This window comes from Empidonax traillii, unplaced genomic scaffold (assembly GCF_003031625.1).
Source record: "Empidonax traillii isolate 1590-97213 ecotype Southwest subspecies unplaced genomic scaffold, ASM303162v1 scaffold426:size1138770, whole genome shotgun sequence".
NCBI lineage: Eukaryota > Metazoa > Chordata > Aves > Passeriformes > Tyrannidae > Empidonax > Empidonax traillii.
The window spans coordinates 892874-912841 of NW_020955619.1; the positions used below are offsets into that span (position 1 = coordinate 892874).

Genomic DNA, 19968 nt, shown 5'->3' on the forward strand with positions numbered 1-19968 from the left:
GAGCCCCCCCCTTCCCCCCCGCCTCCCCCGGGATATTTTTGTCGCTCCCCCACCGCCCCTCCCGCGTCGCCCCCCGCCGTGCCCGCGGGGCCGAGCGGCGGGTCCCCACGCTGGCCGCGCGCGGGGCGGGGCGGGCCGCCGGCGGGGCGCGGGGCCGGGCGGGCGCCGCCGCTGCTGCTGCGCGGCCCGGGGGGGGCGGCCCGGCGCGCCCCGCACCGCAGCGCCCGCAGCCGGCCCGGATCCAGCTCTGACGGTAACGGGGGTCCGGGCACCGGGGAGGTTTGCCGGGGAGGGGGTTACCGGAGTCGGGTCGCGGGGACCAGAGGGCTTCGCCGGCTCTCCCGGGGCGCAGCGGAGGCGGCGCCGCCGCAGCGCCGGTGCCCGGAGGTGCCTGGAGGTGTCCGCGAAGCCGCCGCCGTCGCCGGGGCCCGGCTTGCCCATCGCTACTGGAGAGGAACGGGAATAACTTTTGGGGTCTTTTTTGTGGTTTGGGTGTTTGGTTTTGTTTTTTTTTTCCCATCCAATTTTTGATTTTTTTAATGGCTTTTTGGGTCGCCTGACTCTTAAGTGGAAATAAAATATCCACGGGTGCCTCCAGGAGGAAAGCTGAGACACTTCCAGCGGGAGCCGACCGGGAGCTGCCGCCTTTGCTGCGACCCTTTTCTACCCCTTTTCGCCTGGAAAAAAAAAAGGGGTTTTCTCCTCCTTCTCGGGCAGGGAAGCGCCCGATCCCACCGGGACACCAGAGCGGGTGGTGGCAGAGCAGGACCCCGCCATGGACCCCGCGCTGGTGTGGATCCCGCCGGTCACAAAGGAGAGAGAAGAAGGACCCACCCAGCGATGGTTTATTTAACACCCGTCTCCCTGGCTGCCTCCGCCGGGTCAGGAGGCTCTGACGGGGAAAATACTCTCTGGAAAAAGCTCAGCTGCGGAGGGAGCATCCCTGAGCATCCCTGTGGCATCTTCTGGACCATCGGCGCTGGGAATACGATTCGCCGGGGACGAGGCGTCGTGGTCCCCGAGAGCTCCTGGGCAGCAGCGGCTGGGCATCCACCGGGGCGGCCACCGGCTCCAGCCGGGGACGAGCGGGCTGTGCCGCCTCTCTGGCTTGGTCCCCCGCAGAAATGAGCTGTTCCCGGTGCCAGCAGCTCAGCCCCAGCATCCCAATCCAGCTCTGGGAAAGCCATCGCATCGTGGGAATTTAATGGCTGGAGAGGCAAGGCCTGGACGCAGCGAGCCGGCGGCACGGCACAGCTTCCTGCAAGGCACGGCTGCGGCCGGGCTCAGCTCCGGCCCTGCCGGGTATTTGCAAGGAGAGGCAGCGGAAAAGTTTTCCAGCCGTACTTGATGTTTTCCGAGGGATAAATTCTTTGGCATCGGGCAGTGGTGGTTTGCCCGGCTTTGGCTGTCGGGATCTCTGTAGGGAGGTTTTTGATATATATTTATATGTATATATATATGTATATATATATATTTACATGTGCATCCTCCTGCTCGGGATGCTCTTGTCCTGTGGGCAGCTTGTCCGGGTGAGTGACGGGCTCTCCTGAAGGGCAGAGTGGCAAGGGGTCACTGCGGGCATGGGGACAGAGCCACGTGGCTCTTCTCTCAATAAGGAGCGTCCAGTATCTCGCTCGGGATGATTTTGTGGGATCTGGCGGTTTTATACCTCCCTGTTCTCCTGCAGAGGGATTTGACTGTCTGGTGTGCTGGGCACATGCCGCTGGTCAGCGGCCAAACAACTGGAATTGCTCTGGTGGGACTCTGGCTGGCAAAGCCCTCGCACCAGGGCTCTGGTGCTGGGGGGTGAGGTGGGAAATATCCCTGGTAGAGGGCACCTGGCATGCTGGGAGGGATTTTTCTTATTAAGGATCCATAAAACTTTGAGGAGTGGGTTCGAGGTGCCGGGAGCCGTGGTGTGAGCCGGGTGCGGTCTGGCCAGGGCTGCCTCGAAGCCGTGGTGGAAGGAGAGGGAAGCTCTCGCCACGGTGCCTTCTGCTGACCTTGTGTGTAGAGCAGGGGAAGGAAAAGCCATTCCCTGGTTGCTGGAGCACAGCTCGTTTTCCCAGCTTCAGGAACAGTTTTCCTGCTGGATGGTGGGTTGGTACCAGTGGGGCACGTTCTCTGTGCCGGAGCAGCGCTGACTGCGAGCGGGGCCCATTTCACCCGACTGTGGCATTAAAAATTGAAATATCTTGGTGTGAATAGTTATCCCCAGGCTGGAGCAGGGAATTCCATGGAGGGAGGAGGTGGGTGGCTGCTGCCCGGCTGTACCCTGAGGGACAGAGCCCTCGGGGAGGCCACATCACCTCAGTTTTTAAGCCCCTCTGGTTATCTGTCTTATTTGAGCCTGAAATTCTTCCATCCTCAGCAGGCTGCAGAGGAGACGCTTCCCTCCTGGGGCTGGTTCTCACTTGGAGGCTGCTGTCCTGTCCGGGAAACGGCTTTGGCTCCAGGGCCGAGGGGGTCCCGGGTCTCACGGCCCCGCGGTATTTGTGCTGAGCCGGGCGCTCCGACCCCGCGCTGCCCCCGCGCTCCCGCCGTGTGTGCGGCATCAGTGCCGGGCGTTTGCATCCCTGCCAGGCGGCGGAGTTAATTTTTGCCTGGAGCGGGTTTCCTGCGTGGCCTCAACTTGTGTGGGAAAATGTGCGGCGGAGCCGGGCAGCCCGGCTCCCTCTCCGGCGTGATCCTGCGGCACAGGGAGCTGTGGCCTCGGGAATGTGTGGTGGGAGCCAGCCCACCCCACCACCCTCCTGCTGTCGCGGTACCACGGGCAGGGATGTGGGGTTCTGAGCAGGGGGGGTGTCGGGACGGTGGCGTTTGTGGCCTTGTGGCCTCACGGCTCCTTTTAAAGACAGAGCAGGATATCCGTCCCTGTGTAAGGTCCTTTGCTGGTGGTGTCTCGTCCTGGGGTGGAGGGGGTCTGTGTGTGACCCCCCCCCAAGGCTGGGGATGCTGCAGCTGGCAGGGTGGGCCGGGGGCTGCACCTGCCGGGACCCCTCTCCTGGCCCCGCTGGCATCTGTGCCGCCGCATGTCCGTCTGCAGCGGGTGCATGCATGCAAAAATAAGACATTTCTTCTTTCTCTTCTGCCTGCGCATTCCTCAAAAAGCTAATATTCATGAAAGGTAATTCAATCAAACCACGATGCCTATCAGCTAATGCAGCAAAGCTGGCGCAGGGGTGAGAATGGGAGCCAGGAACACAAAAGCCCTGTTTTATTACCTCCTGCTTGCCTGAGAATTGCTTTTCTCCCTCGAGTGAGCCGGCTAAAGCTGGCTTTATTATGTTAACCTATTTGCGTGTCAAGAGCTATTGTGCCTCTCTTTATCTGTGTTTGTATTTGCTCGATGCAGGGAATAAAAGGACGAGGCGAAAATGGATGGCTGGTCAGTGCTCCGCACTCTGGGGGCACTGATTGGTTGCTAAGTGATTTGCATCCCCGGTAATCGCTTTTATCTCGGAAGGATGTCGTGTATAATTATAAGCCTACTGACATCTTTTGAAATCTGCCTAATGGGTGTTTTTAATTTACATGGGAAGCAGGGGCTATTTGTGTTGCTCTGATTACAGGTTGGGCGAGTGTATGGGCTAAAATAGAGATATTTCCATAGATGTGGGGCACTGGAAGGGATGAGGCTGGGATTTTTGGCGAGTCCCTGCTCGCCCAGGGATAGGTGGAAGAGCAGAAGTCGTGGTGTGTGAGTTTGGGGTTTAATCCCTTAGCCTAGTGCACAGACTGGGGTGCTGGTGGTCTGTATGCTCAGTCCCTGTGTGGGTTGGTCCTGTAGCCATCCCATGAAATACAACATGAGGTGGGCTCCTGGCTGCTCCAAACCCGGCTGGCTGTGGCTGTGGATTTCCAGGACCCCCCTCATCCCCTCTGAAGCCTGGGATGAGACACTGGGGTGCTGTCACTGAACCCCCGCTCTGTGCCAGCGTGGTGCTGACCTGGGTGGCACACAGAGCTGTGCTGGTGAGGGGACAGACCGAGGTCCCAGCTCAGCACGCCGTGCCAGGAGTGCTGAGGGCTTTGCTGGACCGGGAGGTACCTATGGAACCAGTGTTCATGGGCCTCGGGAGCCAGGGAATCGTGTGGCTCCATCAGAGCTGCAGCTGGTGGGTTCACACGGCCGTGGTGGAGCCGCTGTGTTCACACAGAAATAAAGCTCCCGAGCACCTGTGATCCTGCTGCCAGCCCTGGGCACCTGCATCCAGGGGGATCCCAACCAGTGGCACACCGGAGCCTGCAGAGGTGTTAACAGGATTTGGGATGTGCTCCTGGTGTTGGGGGAATCAGCAGGGCCGTGGTGCACCTCTGGGGTGGGCAGCGGGATGTGGGTGTTCTGAGGCCGTCCTACGTGCTCTTGGGTGCAGAGGAGCCGTGATATTGGAAGCATCCCGGCAGGAGTGCTGTGCCGGCCATACCAGTGGCACATTCGGCTTTCCTGCTTTCTGCCTCCGTGCTGGTAAATTGTCGGAAGGGAGGAGGTTTGAGATGCAGGCACTGGGGAGACGAAGGGTCTTGGGGGTCTCCCCCAGGGGACACCTCAAACACACAGAGGTCCTGACATGAAGTTGGTGCTTGTGACGGGCACAGGGACTGGACTGGGTGAGAGTGTGGGGCAGGTCCCAGGGGTAGGTCACCCACAGGGGCAGCTCTAGCCAGCTGCTTCCTTCCTCCTCCTCCTCCTCCTCCTCCTCCTCCTCCTTCCTCAGGAAAGGCCATAACTGAGCCACAAGCACGTGCCCGGCTCCCTCAGGCCGTGCACAAGGTGACCCCATCAATTTGCAGGGCTGAGGTGGTTCCATGGCACTGTGGGCAGTGCTGTGCCGAGCAGCGTGCGGTGCCAGGATGGTGGGAAGCACAGGGCATGGGAAAAGTTCATTTCGGGGGTGAGTGCTGGACCCCACACCTTGGACCCTGGGGGGCTGTGCCCCCCTGCACACGGGCAGCCCCATCCCATCCCACTCCGTTCTCCTGGCGAGCAGCGCGGGCACCGCTATTTATGGCTGGCTGTAAACAAACTCCCAATGAAAGAAAGTTAATGACCTGAGACTGACAGGAGCCTGCTGGGAGTTTTTATAGCCCCTGGGACTCCTTTTGCTAAAGAGAGAATACATCAGCGTTTTAACCCAAAACAGCGAGAGCCGGGTGGTGCGGGGGCTGGGGGTGGCTCCAGCGTGGGGAAGTGGAGGGGCTGGTGCTGGGAGAGGAGGGGGTTTTGGTGGGGGGAACTCGCTCTCGACTCCGTGTCTGTCTCCCTGTGTGGGACTGGGGTGCGCAGCCCCCTCCTCGGTAGGCACGTCCCGGCATCGGGAACTCTCCAAGGCTTTGCCATCTGCCTCTTGTAGGTCATCTCTGCCACGCTCCAGGCGAGAGCGGGAGCTGGCTTAGCGTGGCTGGTAACCACACACTAATAAAGCCTTAATACCCTGCAGCGGGGAGATTTCGCTGTCAGAGATAAATATTCATATTGCTTTCCAATTCAGCCTTGGCTGCACGACAAGGGCGCTGTGGGGGGAGACGGGAAGGCTGCGGTGTGGGGTGCTCCGAGCACCGCTGGCTGCCCTGCCCACGCCTGTCTGCCTGCCTGTTGTGCTTGATATCGTGTCCTGGCTAATTGTGGGGTGTGAATATCATCCCTGGTGCTCTGGGATGGCGAGTGTGGCACAGGGTGCCCCTCTCACCCCGCTCCCCGCCTGCTCCTTCACCGCCACCTCGCACGCGCAGCCTCCATCTGCACGCGACGCTTGATTTACCGAGAAGAGCTGGCAGTTAAACCTGACAAATTGAAGGCGGTTTTAAGTGGTTCAGGTTAATTAATAGTCAGGGAAGTATCAATTTTTTAAGGGATGCTCTTGGCTCGCAGGGAGAATTGGAGCTTGACTTTGCCTTTGGAAAGTAACACCATCTGCGCGGGTGCCCATGATCAGGGGGATGGAGCCTTGGGAGGGGGATGGAGCTGGGCAGGGGGCTGAGCTCAGTGCCATCTCTCTGATTCCTGTCCCAGCCTTACATTGCTGCTGATGTTTTGGACCTCATGTGGCTGGTGCTGAGGGATTTGCCAGGACAGGGAGGGATGGGGCTATCCTGAATGGCCCAAGCCTTGCTGCTCATCTCGGTGCCCTCTGGGGCTCTGGTTGTCCTCTCTCCTTTCACGATGACCTGCTTTGGTCTGTGCCGAGGCAGCAGTGTTGGTGTGTAAACTGTGCCAGTAACCAGAGAGCTTCAGCCATAGCCACCTGTAGTGGCACAGCTGGGTGGCCGTGGGGGTCTGTGCTCCCGTGGTGGACCTGGGGATGAGCAGCAGCATTAGTGGGACCATGAGGGTCCATCCGGGGCTGAGACTGGGAAGTGATGTGGATGAAGCAGAGCAGCACTCACTCCCCTGGGTTCCTGCTCTCGTGGCCCATGTGCTCACGTGAACTCGGGCCATGGGAGTACCAGGAGGACAGATTTTAAAAAAACATCATAATGAAAGAAACTTAATCTCCCCTACACAGAGGATAGGTGGCTGGTCTGTGGGTCTGTGCAGCACAGGAAGCTTCAGAGCTGTGTATGATAAAGACTCTGTGGCACGGGGACCTGAACGCTGGCTGTGGTGGTCTTGGCACTCCGGTGCCATGAGATGCTCCAGGGGAGGGCACCTTCAGACCCTCGTTTAGGGTCGTGTGCTGGAGTAGCTGTGAGCCTTCACCAGACCATGTGCTCTGTCTTTCCCAGCACAGACCAGGATGCAGGTGGAAGTGGTGGGTTTCCAGCAGCCCTAATGCTTGGGAATATGAGAGATTAAGGTTAGTGACCATTTTTTAACTCAATAAAGGGGAAGACAAGCTGGAGTCTGCAGTCCAGAGATATAATTAGTTCGCAGCAGTGGTGCTTTCTTGATTTAGCTTCAGAGAGCAGAACAAGACAAGGATGTTATACCCAATTAGCAATAACATACAGCCAGAGCCTCACTAGGTGAGATAACAAGCCATTTTTATAGCTCTTCTTTACGGACTTTTTTTGGAAAGGGTGGGGGAAGAAAGAAAGGGACCGAGTCTTTATTTCTTTTTCATCAGGGAACAGTTATTAGTGAGCTCAGAAAGCCCAAAGCTGAGTGATCTGTTGGCCAACGCAGATGATAAAACAAATCAAACAGCTTGGAGCTGAGCTGAGGCCGTCTGTCCATCCATCCGGGGGTGGTTGAGCCATGTCCCGGCAAGGGCACGGACAAGGGCCACCCACACACCGTGGATGTGTCCTGTCTGCCGCTGCAAGGGTTTATGGCATGTGGCCTGGCAGTGCCGCTCGCTGCCCTGGAGGGACCTGGCGCAGGCAGGGTGGCCATCGGTGCTGCTGGCTGTGCCCTGAGCCGTGTCCCCTGTTGGGCACATCGGTCCCCAGCAATGTGACCCTGAACTGTGTCCCCCCTCGGGCACGATGGTCCCCCAGCAATGCAATCCCAAGCCGTGTCCCCCAGCAGCACTCCCGTCCCCAGGGAGGTGACCCAGCCGTGTCCTCTGCTGAGCCCCGGTCAGATGGCAGCCGCCTGCCGTCTGCCAGCGCCGCTCTCCCTTTGTATTGCGGATCGATGGCCATTGATTTTTCCTCCCGTGTAAACCTGGACGGGCCGGGGCCGCGCAGGGTTTTTGTGCTCGTCTGGCTCCGTCTCTCCTGTGGCCGCGCTCGGAGCAGCCCGTGCTGGGCTCCACAGCCCACCCACCTCCCTCTCGCCTCTGCAGCGACAAAACTCAAGGACGTCTGAGAAAACAGCCTTGTAAAGAGTCAAGGAAACTCGGGTTTCATTAATCCGCTTTTAATGACGGGCTCTGCTGTTTGCAGTCGCTCCCCAGGGCAGCACCCCCAACCCCTCCTGTGGTACCCATGGGGACTGGGCTTTGGCAGCTGTTTTGGGGAGCAGGGTGGCCCAGTGATTCCCTCAGTGTGGGGCATCCCTGGGGATACTCCTTGGAGGGGGCTCAGTGTAGGGACATTCTCCCTCCTGGTGTTGCCACTTTGCAGCCACTTCTCTCCCATGGGGCAGAGCCAGGGGAGGGGGCAGGGGGTTGCTGTACCCTCCCTGTCCTTTCTGTCCCCTTGCCAGAGTTTCATAGCCTGATAGGAGTGTCCCCTCTCCCAGGGATGCTCTGGCTTCATGGGAGCTCCCGCATCCATCCCACTGCACCCTCAGCCCACCATGGGGAGCATCTCCCCTGCATGACAGGGACAGGGCTGGGGACATCCCCGCTTGTCCCCAGCAGCCGCAGAGCCGCTCTCCGGACTATTAACACCCTGCAATGATCATCAGCTCTCGTCGTAATCATTAAGACTATTAGAAAGAAATGTTGGCTCGAAGCTCGTGTCAGACTTTCCGTTCTGCTTTGCAAACGCGCACAATTAATGCCAATCAGGCGGGGGAGGCAGCCAGCTCGGATCCCGGCTGCTCCCAATCCCGGCTGTCAGCTCTCCCCATCCCGCCTGGTACATTTTCATACAATTGCTACAAACATCTGAGGGAAACTCCGCGTTCTTAGGCAGCGCTGAGTATTGTTCTCTGTTCCTTTTAATTACTCGGCATTCAGCAGCTCATCCGGCCCCGGATCGGTGGGGAAAGTAGGGATTTGTAAAACAAATATAGAAATCTGGAGAGATGCCTTATTTTCCCATTTGGTGGCTGCATTAGGTTGTCTATGGCTAAATAAGAAAAAACTATTTAATTTTTCTTTGTCTTTTTCTTCCCCCCCCCCCCCTCCAATGTTGCTTTCTCCCTCTGGATACACAGTCTGGTCCCTGTCCCTCAGGGAACCCCAAAAGCAGGGTGAGCTTGGGACAAGGGGGGAAAAAGAGCTGGAATTACTTGACCGGATGGTGGTATAATCCTCGTTACAAAAGTACACATCAATTATAAGAATTCCTACAGTAATCTTGGAAATCTATCTTTTCTGCTGAACCAGCTCATTAAAGAGCACCATTCATTTCCATCTCTCCGGGTGAGAAGGGTTTAAATCTCCAGAGCTTTGTATTACCAAATAGACTCAGGGTGATGGACTCGTGTTAAATATTAAAAGGAAGAAGTTGATTTTTATTTTTTTCCCCTTTTTTCCCTTCTTTTCCCCCAGACTGGCAGCCAGATGAAGTATACTGTAAGGAGGGGAGGGTGGGGGCTCCCTACCATGAATGCTTTCCCCAGCTGTCAGTAGGTGACAAGGGGCTACGCTTAGTGGGTGCATCTGAGGACCCCCCTCACCTCCTCTTGCCCAGAGACCCCCACCAGTGTCAAGGGAGAAGGGAGGGAGGTTTCCCCAGGCCACCCTGGCAAGCCCCTGAGCCTGCGCCGGACCCGACTGTGGCACAGGCAGGGCTTTTGTGTGCAGGCAGGGCAGCAGCGGCTGCGGGGTGAGGGACGGGCACAGAGCCCCTTTGTGTACAGCTGCGAGCGGGGCAGCAGTGACAGAGCAGGATGTGGGGATACGGACCTGCCATGGGGATGGGGAGTTGGTACCCAGCCAGGAGGGGAGGGTACCCAGGGATGGGGAGCAGGACCCGGGGATGGGGAGCAGCGGCCGGCCAGGGTCGAGGGCGGCACAGGGCGATGTGTGCACTGCGCCGAGGCTCTGTGCAAACATGCTAATTTGTTTTCTTTCTTGCCTCGCCTTTCAGGGTAATTGGTTGCATTTGAAGCCTTTGTGAAAGCCTTTGATTATAGTAATTTCAGCAGCGCGATCTACCCTGGATTCCTTCGTCAGATTCTTTCACAGCTCAGGCACTCGGGGCTGTAATTATGGAGCAGCACACGCCCGACTGCCACGGCCGGGGCACTGTGGTGCTGCCACTGTGGCCGTGGGGGCACAGGGACCTGTCACTGTGGGGGGCAGTCGAGCCGCTAGGATGGGGCAGGAGGGAGCCAGGATGGGGCAAGAGCTGTAGTGGAGAGCTTTGATCTCTGCTGTGTTGAGTTTGTTGTGTCTCAGCTGGAGATGTAGGTGCTGCAGGTGTCCAAGGTTTGGATGCCCGTGCTGGGGTGGGGTCCAGGGTGCTTTTAATTGCTGCTCTGGAAGTCTTCCTGGAGCTGCTTGGCTTTTCCTTTGGTTTGATCCCATGTCTCTGCTGCGAGAGGCCTTCCTGGAGCAGCTTGGCTTTTCTGATGGTTTGATCCCGTGTCCCTGCTGGGGCTGAGACCAAAAGCCCATGAGTATCTTGACTATCTGTGATGGGATGGTGGGCAGCTCAGTGGGCTCATCTCCCCAGCCCCTCCTCCCCATCCATGTGCAGGATGAAGGCATGACACGATTGTGTCAGATGAGGGAGGTTTTATTTGAGGAGCTGGTACCGCACCAGAGGGGTCACATCCGTACAGGCAGGTCCTGCTCCCGCGCTGCATGCTGGCCCTGCCAGGACCCCGGTACACACAGCCAGGGCTGAGCTCTGCCAAAAACACTGCTGGCGCCGAGTGGGGCCCTGACCTTTGCTAACGGGGCCACTCCCCCCCTCGCTCCTGGCATTTCATTCCCAGTCCCACGTAATGACCTTCTCGGCAGCACCGTGCCAGCGTCTGCCACTTCCAATTACCCACGGCTGCTCAGCGCCCGGTGCAGCGCACGGGGCTCCTTCCTCCCCTCCAGGATGACAGCGGGTTGGGGCATTGTTGCACTGTGATCCCCCACCCTCGTGGCTCGAGCACCCTCTAGGACCCCCCGACGCTGACCAGGGTTCCAAGTCCCTGCCCCGGGGCGCTGGAGGTGCATGGCTTTCCAGAATCATTATTAACCTGTTCGAGAGCTGTTCCCGCTCACAGCGAAAATAGATCTTTAATCTCTGCCCAAAATAGCTCATTTGATGAGAGGCCTCCTTAAAGCTGACACATAAATTTAACCAGGCCGCCCGAGCCCTGTGCGGGGATGTCTGCAAATGCTCAACAGCACTTGAATTGTTGGAGTTTTTTTTTTAATTCCATCATTACAGACACATCTGATACCATATTTCTTCCATCGGGTCATTCGCACTGCTCAGGAGGTGATTTGCTGTGCCCCCTTCCAGTCCCCCTGGCCCTGCTCGTAAGCCAAAGGTTATTTTGGGGTATTTTGGGATGTTGATTTGATTGAGCGGTCTAAGAGATTTCTTCTTGGAGCAGCCACAGGAGCAGAAATCTCATTTCTGAGTGGGATGGGAGAGACTTAGATGCTGCCCTAAGATGCCAGCAGCGAGAGGATGCTCTGTCCAGCTCTGGTGCCACTCTGTCCCTGGCTGTGTGCCATGGCTGGTGGGCTCCATGCCATCCTGGTGTCACATCAGCCCAAAAAAAGCACCGTTCCTCTGGCAGCAAAATGTTAGCTCTGTAAGTAAATGCAGGCTCTGGGGAAGTGGGAAATGGGGATGCTCCGTGTGTCACAGCTCTGTTCAGTGCCAGGTCCCAGGCTCACCCCGGCATCTTCCCAGCATCTCCACAAGGCACGGGCTGGGAGAAGCCACTTGGCTGGTCTGGGTCACTCTCTCAGCCCCCCCCTTCCCCCCAGCCCCCCACTTTCCCACCACCCCAGCGAGACCCTGAGCAGCAAAATAATCACTTCCAGCATCATTATCCATTGCAAACCCCAGCTTCCAATTTTAATCAGAGGAGCTGGTGTTGCTTTAAGATCTGCGGGTTTTAAAGATCACAAGAGGGGTTAGAGAAAATTACCCTTGACTCTTACATGCTAATGTAATCTCTAACCAGATCTGCAGCACTGCAGCTAAAATTGCTTTTTAGATTAACATTTAATTATTAACAGGGCCCCCTGAAAGGCCTGGGGCTGGAGCATGCGGAGGGGAGCGGATTATCCGAGTGGGATGGAGTGGCAGGCGGGCAAAGGAAGGTCGTGGGGTGGCCGGCAGTACCGTCTGTGCCTCGTGGCACCCTCAGTGGCAAACTTTGGGCTTTATTTTACCTAATGCTTGCCATGGTTTATGGTGGAGTGACCTTTCTATGCTTACCCATTGTAGGGCTGAGCTGTGGCATCACTCGCCGAGCGTTGCATCCCTGCCACCCTAAATCTGGATGGGATATTGACATGAGCTGCCAATACCACTGTGGTGCCAGTAGGCAGCACCAGCCAAAATCCTGCTCACCCTGCAATGGGATGGGCACCTGCTGTGTGCAGAGGGGAAGCCTTCCTCCTCTGGTACCTCCTCACCCTTGCAGGGTGCCATTGGGTGGGAAACCAGTGTCTGTGGAGACCAGGGATAGTGGCAGTGGCTGTGCCAGGGCTGCTGGGGGTGTAGCACCAATGTCCCGGTGCTGCTGCACAGGTGACACCAATGTTCCTAGCGTTGCAGGGAATGGGAGCACCCTGGAGGGGCAGTGGGGTTCTCCTCCATCCATGGAGGGATAAGGGACAGGGGTGTCCCTGGTCATGACGAGTAGCCCTGGCACTGCAGTATTTGTTTTACTTGGCACACCAGGGACAGGTGAGGGCTTTTGCTCCTTCTCCCTGCTTACTACCAGCCTTGGCCTGGCTCCCACGCTGTCCGTCTGTCTGTTGGGTGCTGTCGGGAGCCTCCTGTGCCTCTCCCAGCCAGGGTGACCCCATCACCTCCTGTTCTTGTGCCAAACCCAGCACTGACTTTTAATAGCCATGGGGGACTTGGCAGTGGCATGACTCAAACAGCTTTGCAGCGTCCCTGTTCATCCCCTCCTTCCTCTCCTAACCCCCAAAACTCCCCTTTTATGGGATTACACTTCAATAATGCCCAGGGAAGGATGCGGACATGTTGCAGCAGAGCCCGGATGGTGACCAAGACCTTGTCCCTCACCATCCCTGCCCTGTCCGCTGCCCTCCATTGCCCAGCAACTGCACAGACCCACTTCAGGCTGAGACTTCAAAAGTTCCTTTTTTCTTTTCTCCCCCTCCCGTCACATTTTCTTTTATCTAAATCCTCGCCTGCAAAAGCCTCTATCGACAGCTGCGCTGGCCTTATCTCGCCGGAGGGACCTTCACAGGGCTCTCAGAGGAGATAAGCCCGACTTATCAGCCACTGATGTCAGAGGAGGTGCCAAACCCTCCCGTCACTGGGGCTTTAGACATAGAGGGTGGTGGTTTTTATTAAAGTCACGAAGACCTTGGGCTTATAAATAGTGTGATGTCGAGATGGATTAGCTGGGTGTGGGGCGGGAAGGATGGACTTGTGGCTACCCCATCCCTGGAAGTGTTCAAGGCCAGGTTGGAAAGGGCTTGGAGCAACCTGATCTAGTGGAAGGTGTCTCTAGTGGAAGGGAGGGATAGTGGAATGGGATGAAATTTAAGGTCCCTCCCAACACAAACCATTCTGAGATTCTAGATGATGCCAGTTGTGAGCTGTGGGATGCAGGGTTGGGCGTCCTGGTGGGAATGTCTTGCCGTGTACAGCGGTGCTGGCCGGATGGTGGTGGATCCACAGCCTGGGCAGAGGCCGTGCGGATGCGGGGCGTTCCGGCAAAACTGCTGAGTGTTGCCTTTCCTGCCACGAAAGAGCCAGAGCAGCTTGAACTAAATCGGATCCTGCTGATTGGAATTAGTTCAAATGCAGATGGAGCTAACTAAGCCGGCGCTAAGCGTTGGACAGCCCAGTGCCCAATTCCCATCAGCTGATTCAGGGGCTTTTCTGAGCAGCATTAACAAAATGCCACCGTGGCACAGATGCCCATTGTGCCGGGCGCCCACCCTCCCGCCCACAGGCGCTCTGGGAGCTTGGGGCCCCCGGCAGGGTGCCAGGGTGGACAGATGGATGGTGTTGTGGCACCAGAGCCCTCGTGGTTCTGAGTGTGCCTGTGAAGTGCAACGTAGCTGTCGGAAAAATGATCTTCGCCGCGAGACGCCGGGAGACGAGGGCAGAGCTGGGGTCTGAATTAATCGGTGCCTTTATTCGGTTTGGCAGGTGGCTCCTGCATCTCAGTGGTGCTCCCTGGGCAGGGTTGGGATGGCTCCAGGAAGGTGCTGGGCTGTGTATGGCAATGATGGTGACAACTTATGCCGGCGTGGGGGTGTCCCCAGGGACGTGCATTGCTGGGCCCCAGAGTCAAGGGTGCCCTCAGCTGCTGTGACAGGTCACCAGCACCTCCCTGGACCAGGGCTGCATCCGTGCCCACCCTGTGCCTGCACATGGTTTTGGTGACCCCCTGGGTGCTTTCCTCTTGCCTTCCCTGTGCTGGCACATGGATTCAGTGATCCCCTGGGTGCTTTCCTCTTGCCTTCCCTGTGCTGGCACATGGATTCAGTGGTCCCCTGGGTGCTTTCTTCTTGCTCTCAGCTGTTTCCCCCAAGGACCATCAGTTACCTGATCCTCATCCAGCAATGGCACGGGCCGCCCACGGCGCCAGTGTCTACCAGGGACACGGGTCAATGTCCCCATGAGGAGCCGCCTCTCCGCGGGGAGGAGGTGACGTCCGTTGCTAATCGGCCAGATGGTGACACCCGGCGGGACGCCAGCCCTGAGGTCGCTGCAGAGCTGGGGCTCAGGTACAGCAGGAGCCAGTGCCGTCATCCATCCCCCGCATGGCCCTGGGTGCCCTGACCTGCGTCCACCCCGCAGGGACGGGGATGGGGACAGGGATGGGGTCAGGCGGCTCCTGGCACGGAAAATCCAGGCGGTGGGCGCGTGCCGGGGGAGCCGAGGCACCGGGAGCAGGGCTGCGTAATGAACCCCGAGTCCCGGCGGGGAGAGGCGAGCTCCTGGCAGTCAAGTGTGCTCAGCCTCTGAATAAGAAGCACTTCATTCTCTTTTCAAACTGTATAATTTCTGCCTGATTGTAATGGCATATTTTAAAATTACCAGAAATCGAAGCCAGAAAATGGATACGGCTGCTTTTACTGCGAGCTGCGTTAACAAAGGATATGTAATGCATGAAATAAAAACACCTCCCTGCCCCCCTCCTTTTTTTTTTTTAAGACAGTAATAGGAGAAAATTGGTTTTGAAACTGAATAAAAGTCCCTTTCAGAGGAAATCATTTCTTTCAGGGTACCTTTGCTGAAAGTAAAATAGTGAATAATGAAAGGTGGTTACATGATTGTCTTTCATTTAGAGAGCGCGAGGACAGATGGAATCTGGGAGAAATGCACGATTGGAATAATTGCATGGTAACAAGGCGCTTGTTGTGAAATTAGTATCTTAAGAAAGTAGTGAAAAAGGCTTTTACTCATGAATACTTCATTATTAGGAGAAAACAGCACAATTTGGGTTCTCCAGACACCTGCTCGGTATTAGATTACTTCCTCCTCCCCTCCTCCTCCTCACACCTTTTGCCGATGAGTCTCCATGCCACCACTTTGCTGGGGGGGATGGGGTGAGACCCCCAGCCCCATGGGCAGAGCCCAGCCAAAGCACAGACACCCTGCACGGATCCCATTCCGGGGACAATCCCAGGGCCTGGGACCCCCTGCCTGCAGGAGCAAGCGGCGCATCTGCGGGTACCGTCTGTGCCTGTGGTGGCTGTGAAGGGGTTTCAAAGGGTGACATTTAAACCAGTGAAGCACAGAGAGCCCCGGGCGCGGCTCTGGGATCATCCGTCCGTGCTTTGCTTCTTGGCGGTGATGGCCACGGGCTCTGCCAGCGCCTGCCCGAGGCCACCACGTGCCCGAGGCCACCACATCGCTCCCCTGCACGGCAGTGCCAGCACCGCTCGCCAACACTGGGACATGTGGGAAACATCCCGGACGGCTGCAGGAGGTCATGATTCTCCCACAGCAGAGAAGATGGAGTGATGTACCCCGCAGTGACACCCATCCGTGACCTCCAGTTGTGACCCCCGGCAATCCATAAGCGTTCAGCCAGAGAGCAATGGCTCAAGAGCTGTGACACCGTGGATGGGCACCACTGCCTGTTTTCCTGCTGCTCCCGCCCACGTCTCCCTGCCCTCTCCAAGTGGGAATATCTCTTCCCGCACCAGCCGGAGCAGTGGGAGGGTGTCAGCAGCAACTGGTTATAACTCACGGCCTCGCGGCGGCTGGTGAAGGACTTACAATGAGCAGCGCGGTGGCGGCGGTGACTTTGGCCTGACCCCTCCAGCTTTTGTCGAGCAGATTTTGATGCCAGCTGGGAGCTGGCGACAGATCCCAGGACCCAGAGTGGGATGTTAACACTGTCTTTCCCCAGCCTTGGCCAGGGTCACTCTGTGCCGGGAGGTGCTGGCTGGCACGCTGGCAGAGCAGTCTGGCGCTGCTGGAGCGCTGTGCCGGGGGGATGCCCCAGCTCTGCCCCATTCCCGGTGGGAAGGGCAGAAAGCTCTGCAGACAGCACAAATCACCCACTGAGACCTTCATATTTCTTTCATATACATTCCTATTTCTTTCAGGCTTTCAGAGTTGGTTATTTATCTCCTGAGGAGCAAAGGGCACTGAGTGCCGTGGAGGTCCTGCCGCCGGCTCTGCTGGGTGGGCATGAGGGTAGTGGCGGTGGGGTGGGCAAGTCCCCTCCCTCACCCGTGTCTCTTCTCTCTCACAGGGTGCGGGGCGGCAGCACCCGCCAGGAAACCCAGACCATGCTGGCCTGTCTGCAGAGGACCCAGAACCCCCCAGCCCAGCACCTCCCCTGCCCCAACAAGGCGCTGGAGCCGCGCAAGTGTAAGTGCCTGGGGGGGCGGGCACCCGCTTTGATGCTGTTTGCCTTATTGAAAAAGACATTTATTTAACCGATAATTAAAAAGAGCAGGAGAAGCGGGAAGTTGGGGGGGGGTGAGGAAGGAGCCAAGATAAGCAAATTAAATTGGGTTGCTGTGGTTGATAAGTCCAACTTCAGCAAATGTTGCAGAGCTGCCTGGGAAGCGCGGCGGCAGCAGCAGCAGCAGCGGATGGTGCCATCGCCAGCTCCACAACCCCCTAAACCTCCCCGGCCCTTCCCCCCCTAATTACTTTCCCCATTTTGCTGCAGCTCGCCTTCCCCAGGAGCTGGCCTTTCAGATAAGCTGTAAACTAGTTACATTAAAATGGGATCCAAAAGGTCACTCCGGCAAAGCACCTGTCTCTCCCAGCCTTTGTCTCTCAATCCAAACCGTGATTAAATGTATATTTAATGAGCCTGCTTTAGGCAGGCGTGTTTGACCTCCCCGGCTGGGAAAGACGCATTAAGATTCTCAAGTGATGAATGTGTGTTTTAAAGAGGGGAGTGGATATTTTTCTGCTGGTCTCAGTTGGATTTTTAAACATTGCCGGCTGAAGACAAATCAGCTGCTAAAGCTCTGCTTGTTAGGCTGTGACAGCCCCCGGGCGTTTGTTTAATGAGCTGGATTTTCCTGGAGACGTTTTTTTCCCTCTACCTGGGCACCCTGATGCAGCTGACTGAGCCTGGCATGGGTGATGCTTGACCACCCTGGGGACCCCTGGCATCACTCTGGCGTGGTCCTGCCAGACAGGAGGGTTATTTATTCCTGGAAGTTATTTTGTCCCTAGAAGTTATTTTATCTCTGAAAGTTACCCCTGGAAGTGTTCAAGGCCGGGTTGGATAGGACTGGGAGCAACCTGGTCTAGTGAAAGGTGTCCCTGCCCATGTCAGGGAAGTGGAACGGGGTGGTCTTTAAGGTCACTTCCAACCCAAACTGGTCTGGATTCCGTGATTTTTTTGTGTGAAGCTCCCCAGTATCCAGCACAGGGAACAGAATACCCAGTCCAGAGGTGGGATGATGGGCACCCACGTGTCACAGATGAGGAAGCAACCTACACTGCATCAGAGCACGTGGTGCTGCCCAGGTCTCCTCCTTGTTAGCGCCTGGAAGGAAAATGTATGTTGCTCTTGTAAAATTATTCCCAATCCATCATGCCTGAGCATCATGAGACACAGGGCTGGCATGAGGTGTCCAGCTCCTGGAGCACCTCATTGCAAAGGGATAATTAGCTCAGCCATGCCCACAAGGTCCAAGACCCATGGGCAGGATTAGCCTGGCGGGATTTGCTGGAGATTGGAGGTGTTCAGCACAGAGTATGTTGGTGTTGAGCTGGTGTGATGCTGAGGTCAGAATACACCTGCTGGTCCCTGCAGCATTCCCTGGATGCAGCCCAGGGCTGGGGACTATCTCAATTCATGGGATGAGACCCAGGGGCACCCTCCTGCCATGGAGTTGGTGCTCTCCAGCATTTCCCAACCAGCCATGATGCTGAAATAAGGAAGTTTAGGAAGCAGGAGCCCATAGGTGCTGTCACAACACAGCAAGACAGTGCGGGGAGAGCTGCTCTTGGATGCAGCTACATATGTCCTGGGAGAGTCCCAGCCCCAGAGTTCTGGAGGTCCTGGAGCTGCACTGGTGAGATGAGGGCAGATAGCAGAGGTCTGACCCCATAGCGGACCCTGGTAGGCTCAGGGTACTGAGGACACAGTTTTTGACTGGTCTCACCCATCACTGGGGCAGGACTGTGCTCACCCTGTGTCCCCTGGGTGGGCAGCAAGGCCGAGCTCTCCTCCAGACCCCCGTGCCGCGCTCGCTGCTGGCCGCCACCAGCCAGGTCACCTTAATCAAAGTTTAGCTGCCCGTATGTTTCCACTCATTATGGGCCAATCCGGCCCGTCTCGCTGCTCCCTGCCTCCCACCAGCGCAAATTAAATTGCAGGTGACATCCAGGGCCACGCATCTGGCTTGGAATACAATTTTCTCTTCTTTATTTATGGCACCTGCGGTGAGCGCAGCGCGGAGGGGCTGGAGAGCCGGCACGGGGCCGAGCCTCCGGAACGCCCGTGTAGGTAATCGACACAGAGAGCGTTCTCTTAAAACCAGGCGCAATTTAGAAGTGCCTCTGATTACTTAATTTGCTCCTGAGTATCTCAGTAATTATCTTTATGGGTCTTATTTCTGTCCTCTGGCATTGTTTCTGTCGATATTAAATGAGTCTGGCTCTCGGCACATTGGCCGTCTGGCCCGGCACCACTGTGAAATCCTATTATCCTGCCCGCGCCGCTGATTAATTTTGGTATTAATTTCACGTAAAAGGTGAGCTGACTAATTTTCCTGCCCATGCAGGGAGCTCCCAGCCCAGTGTCTTCGCCCCCCAGTTCTGCCCCTTGCCTCTCCTGCTAATTGTCATCCCCCCATCTCTGTGCCCCCTGCACCAGTGCAGCTGCATCCCAGTGGGCTCAGAGCATCCCACGAAATCCATCCTGGTAAAGATGGAGGTGACTTTGCTGCCATGCTCACCATTGCCAGCCAGTATTCCCAGGGCTGTTCCACAGGCACTAGCCCAGCATTCTGGCATTATATCCTCGAGGAGGATGCAAGAGGGTGCCAGAGCCCTCCCAGCCCTGCCTGTGCCTCCCGCCTCCAGCCAAGGAGCAGGAGCCTGTGGAGAAGCAGCATCCTCAGGAAAATATCACGTCCAATTAACTGCAGCAGCCTGGTCCCTTTTGATTTTATTCTGGGCGCATTACAGGAATCCTGAACTTTATTTAAATTATAAATCAAATAATACCCCTCTCAGATTGACCAAACTCTTTGCTGCTCCTGTTCTCGGCAGTAATAGAGCAGTGGCTGGTATTTAATTAAATGTTACTTTCCATGTGCCCTACTCCAGCCAGCCTGGGGCTGGATGTGTGGAAGAGGGCAGGATGTATTGCCCCCTAAGGGGCTGGGATCCATAAAGAGCTGGGAGTCATGGTGAGCTCACAGAGCTCCCTCCATGCTAACCTCAGGAGAATCCTACAAGAAAGATGAAGAGGGACTCTTTACAAGAGCGTGGAGGGACAGGACAAGGGGGAATGGCTTCAAACTGACAGAGAGCAGGGTTAGATGGGATGCTGGGAAGAAATTCTTCCCTGTGAGGGCGCTGAGGCCCTGGCACAGGTTGCCCAGAGAAGCTGTGGCTGCCCCAACCCTGCAGTGTCCAAGGCCTGGTTAGGCGGGGCTTGCAGCAACCTGGGATAGTGGAAGGTGATTCTGTCACTGTGCACATCCTCCTGTGGGACCTGTCACCTCAGCCCTGCTGGGACAGGGTCATAAATGGCTCTCTGGGGATGGCATGAGCCCTTCCAGGGTCTGTCTGGGTATTAAA

At 56.9% G+C, this 19968-nt stretch overlaps 1 protein-coding gene across 2 annotated transcripts in view; it reads left to right on the forward strand.

Annotated features, from left to right (window-relative positions):
• Positions 1-211: 211 nt before the first annotated feature.
• Positions 212-19968, forward strand: part of FAM222A (family with sequence similarity 222 member A) — a 30274-nt gene continuing 10517 nt past the window's right edge. The window contains exons 1-2 of one of the 2 annotated variants that reach the window (XM_027894397.1): positions 212-253; positions 16442-16560. In XM_027894397.1, coding sequence (XP_027750198.1) covers positions 16479-16560 — 82 coding nt within the window. In that variant the 5' untranslated portion in view covers positions 212-253; positions 16442-16478. Of the gene's footprint in view, positions 254-13349; positions 16561-19968 lie in introns of those variants that run through there. The other variant, XM_027894396.1, reaches the window with a different exon arrangement.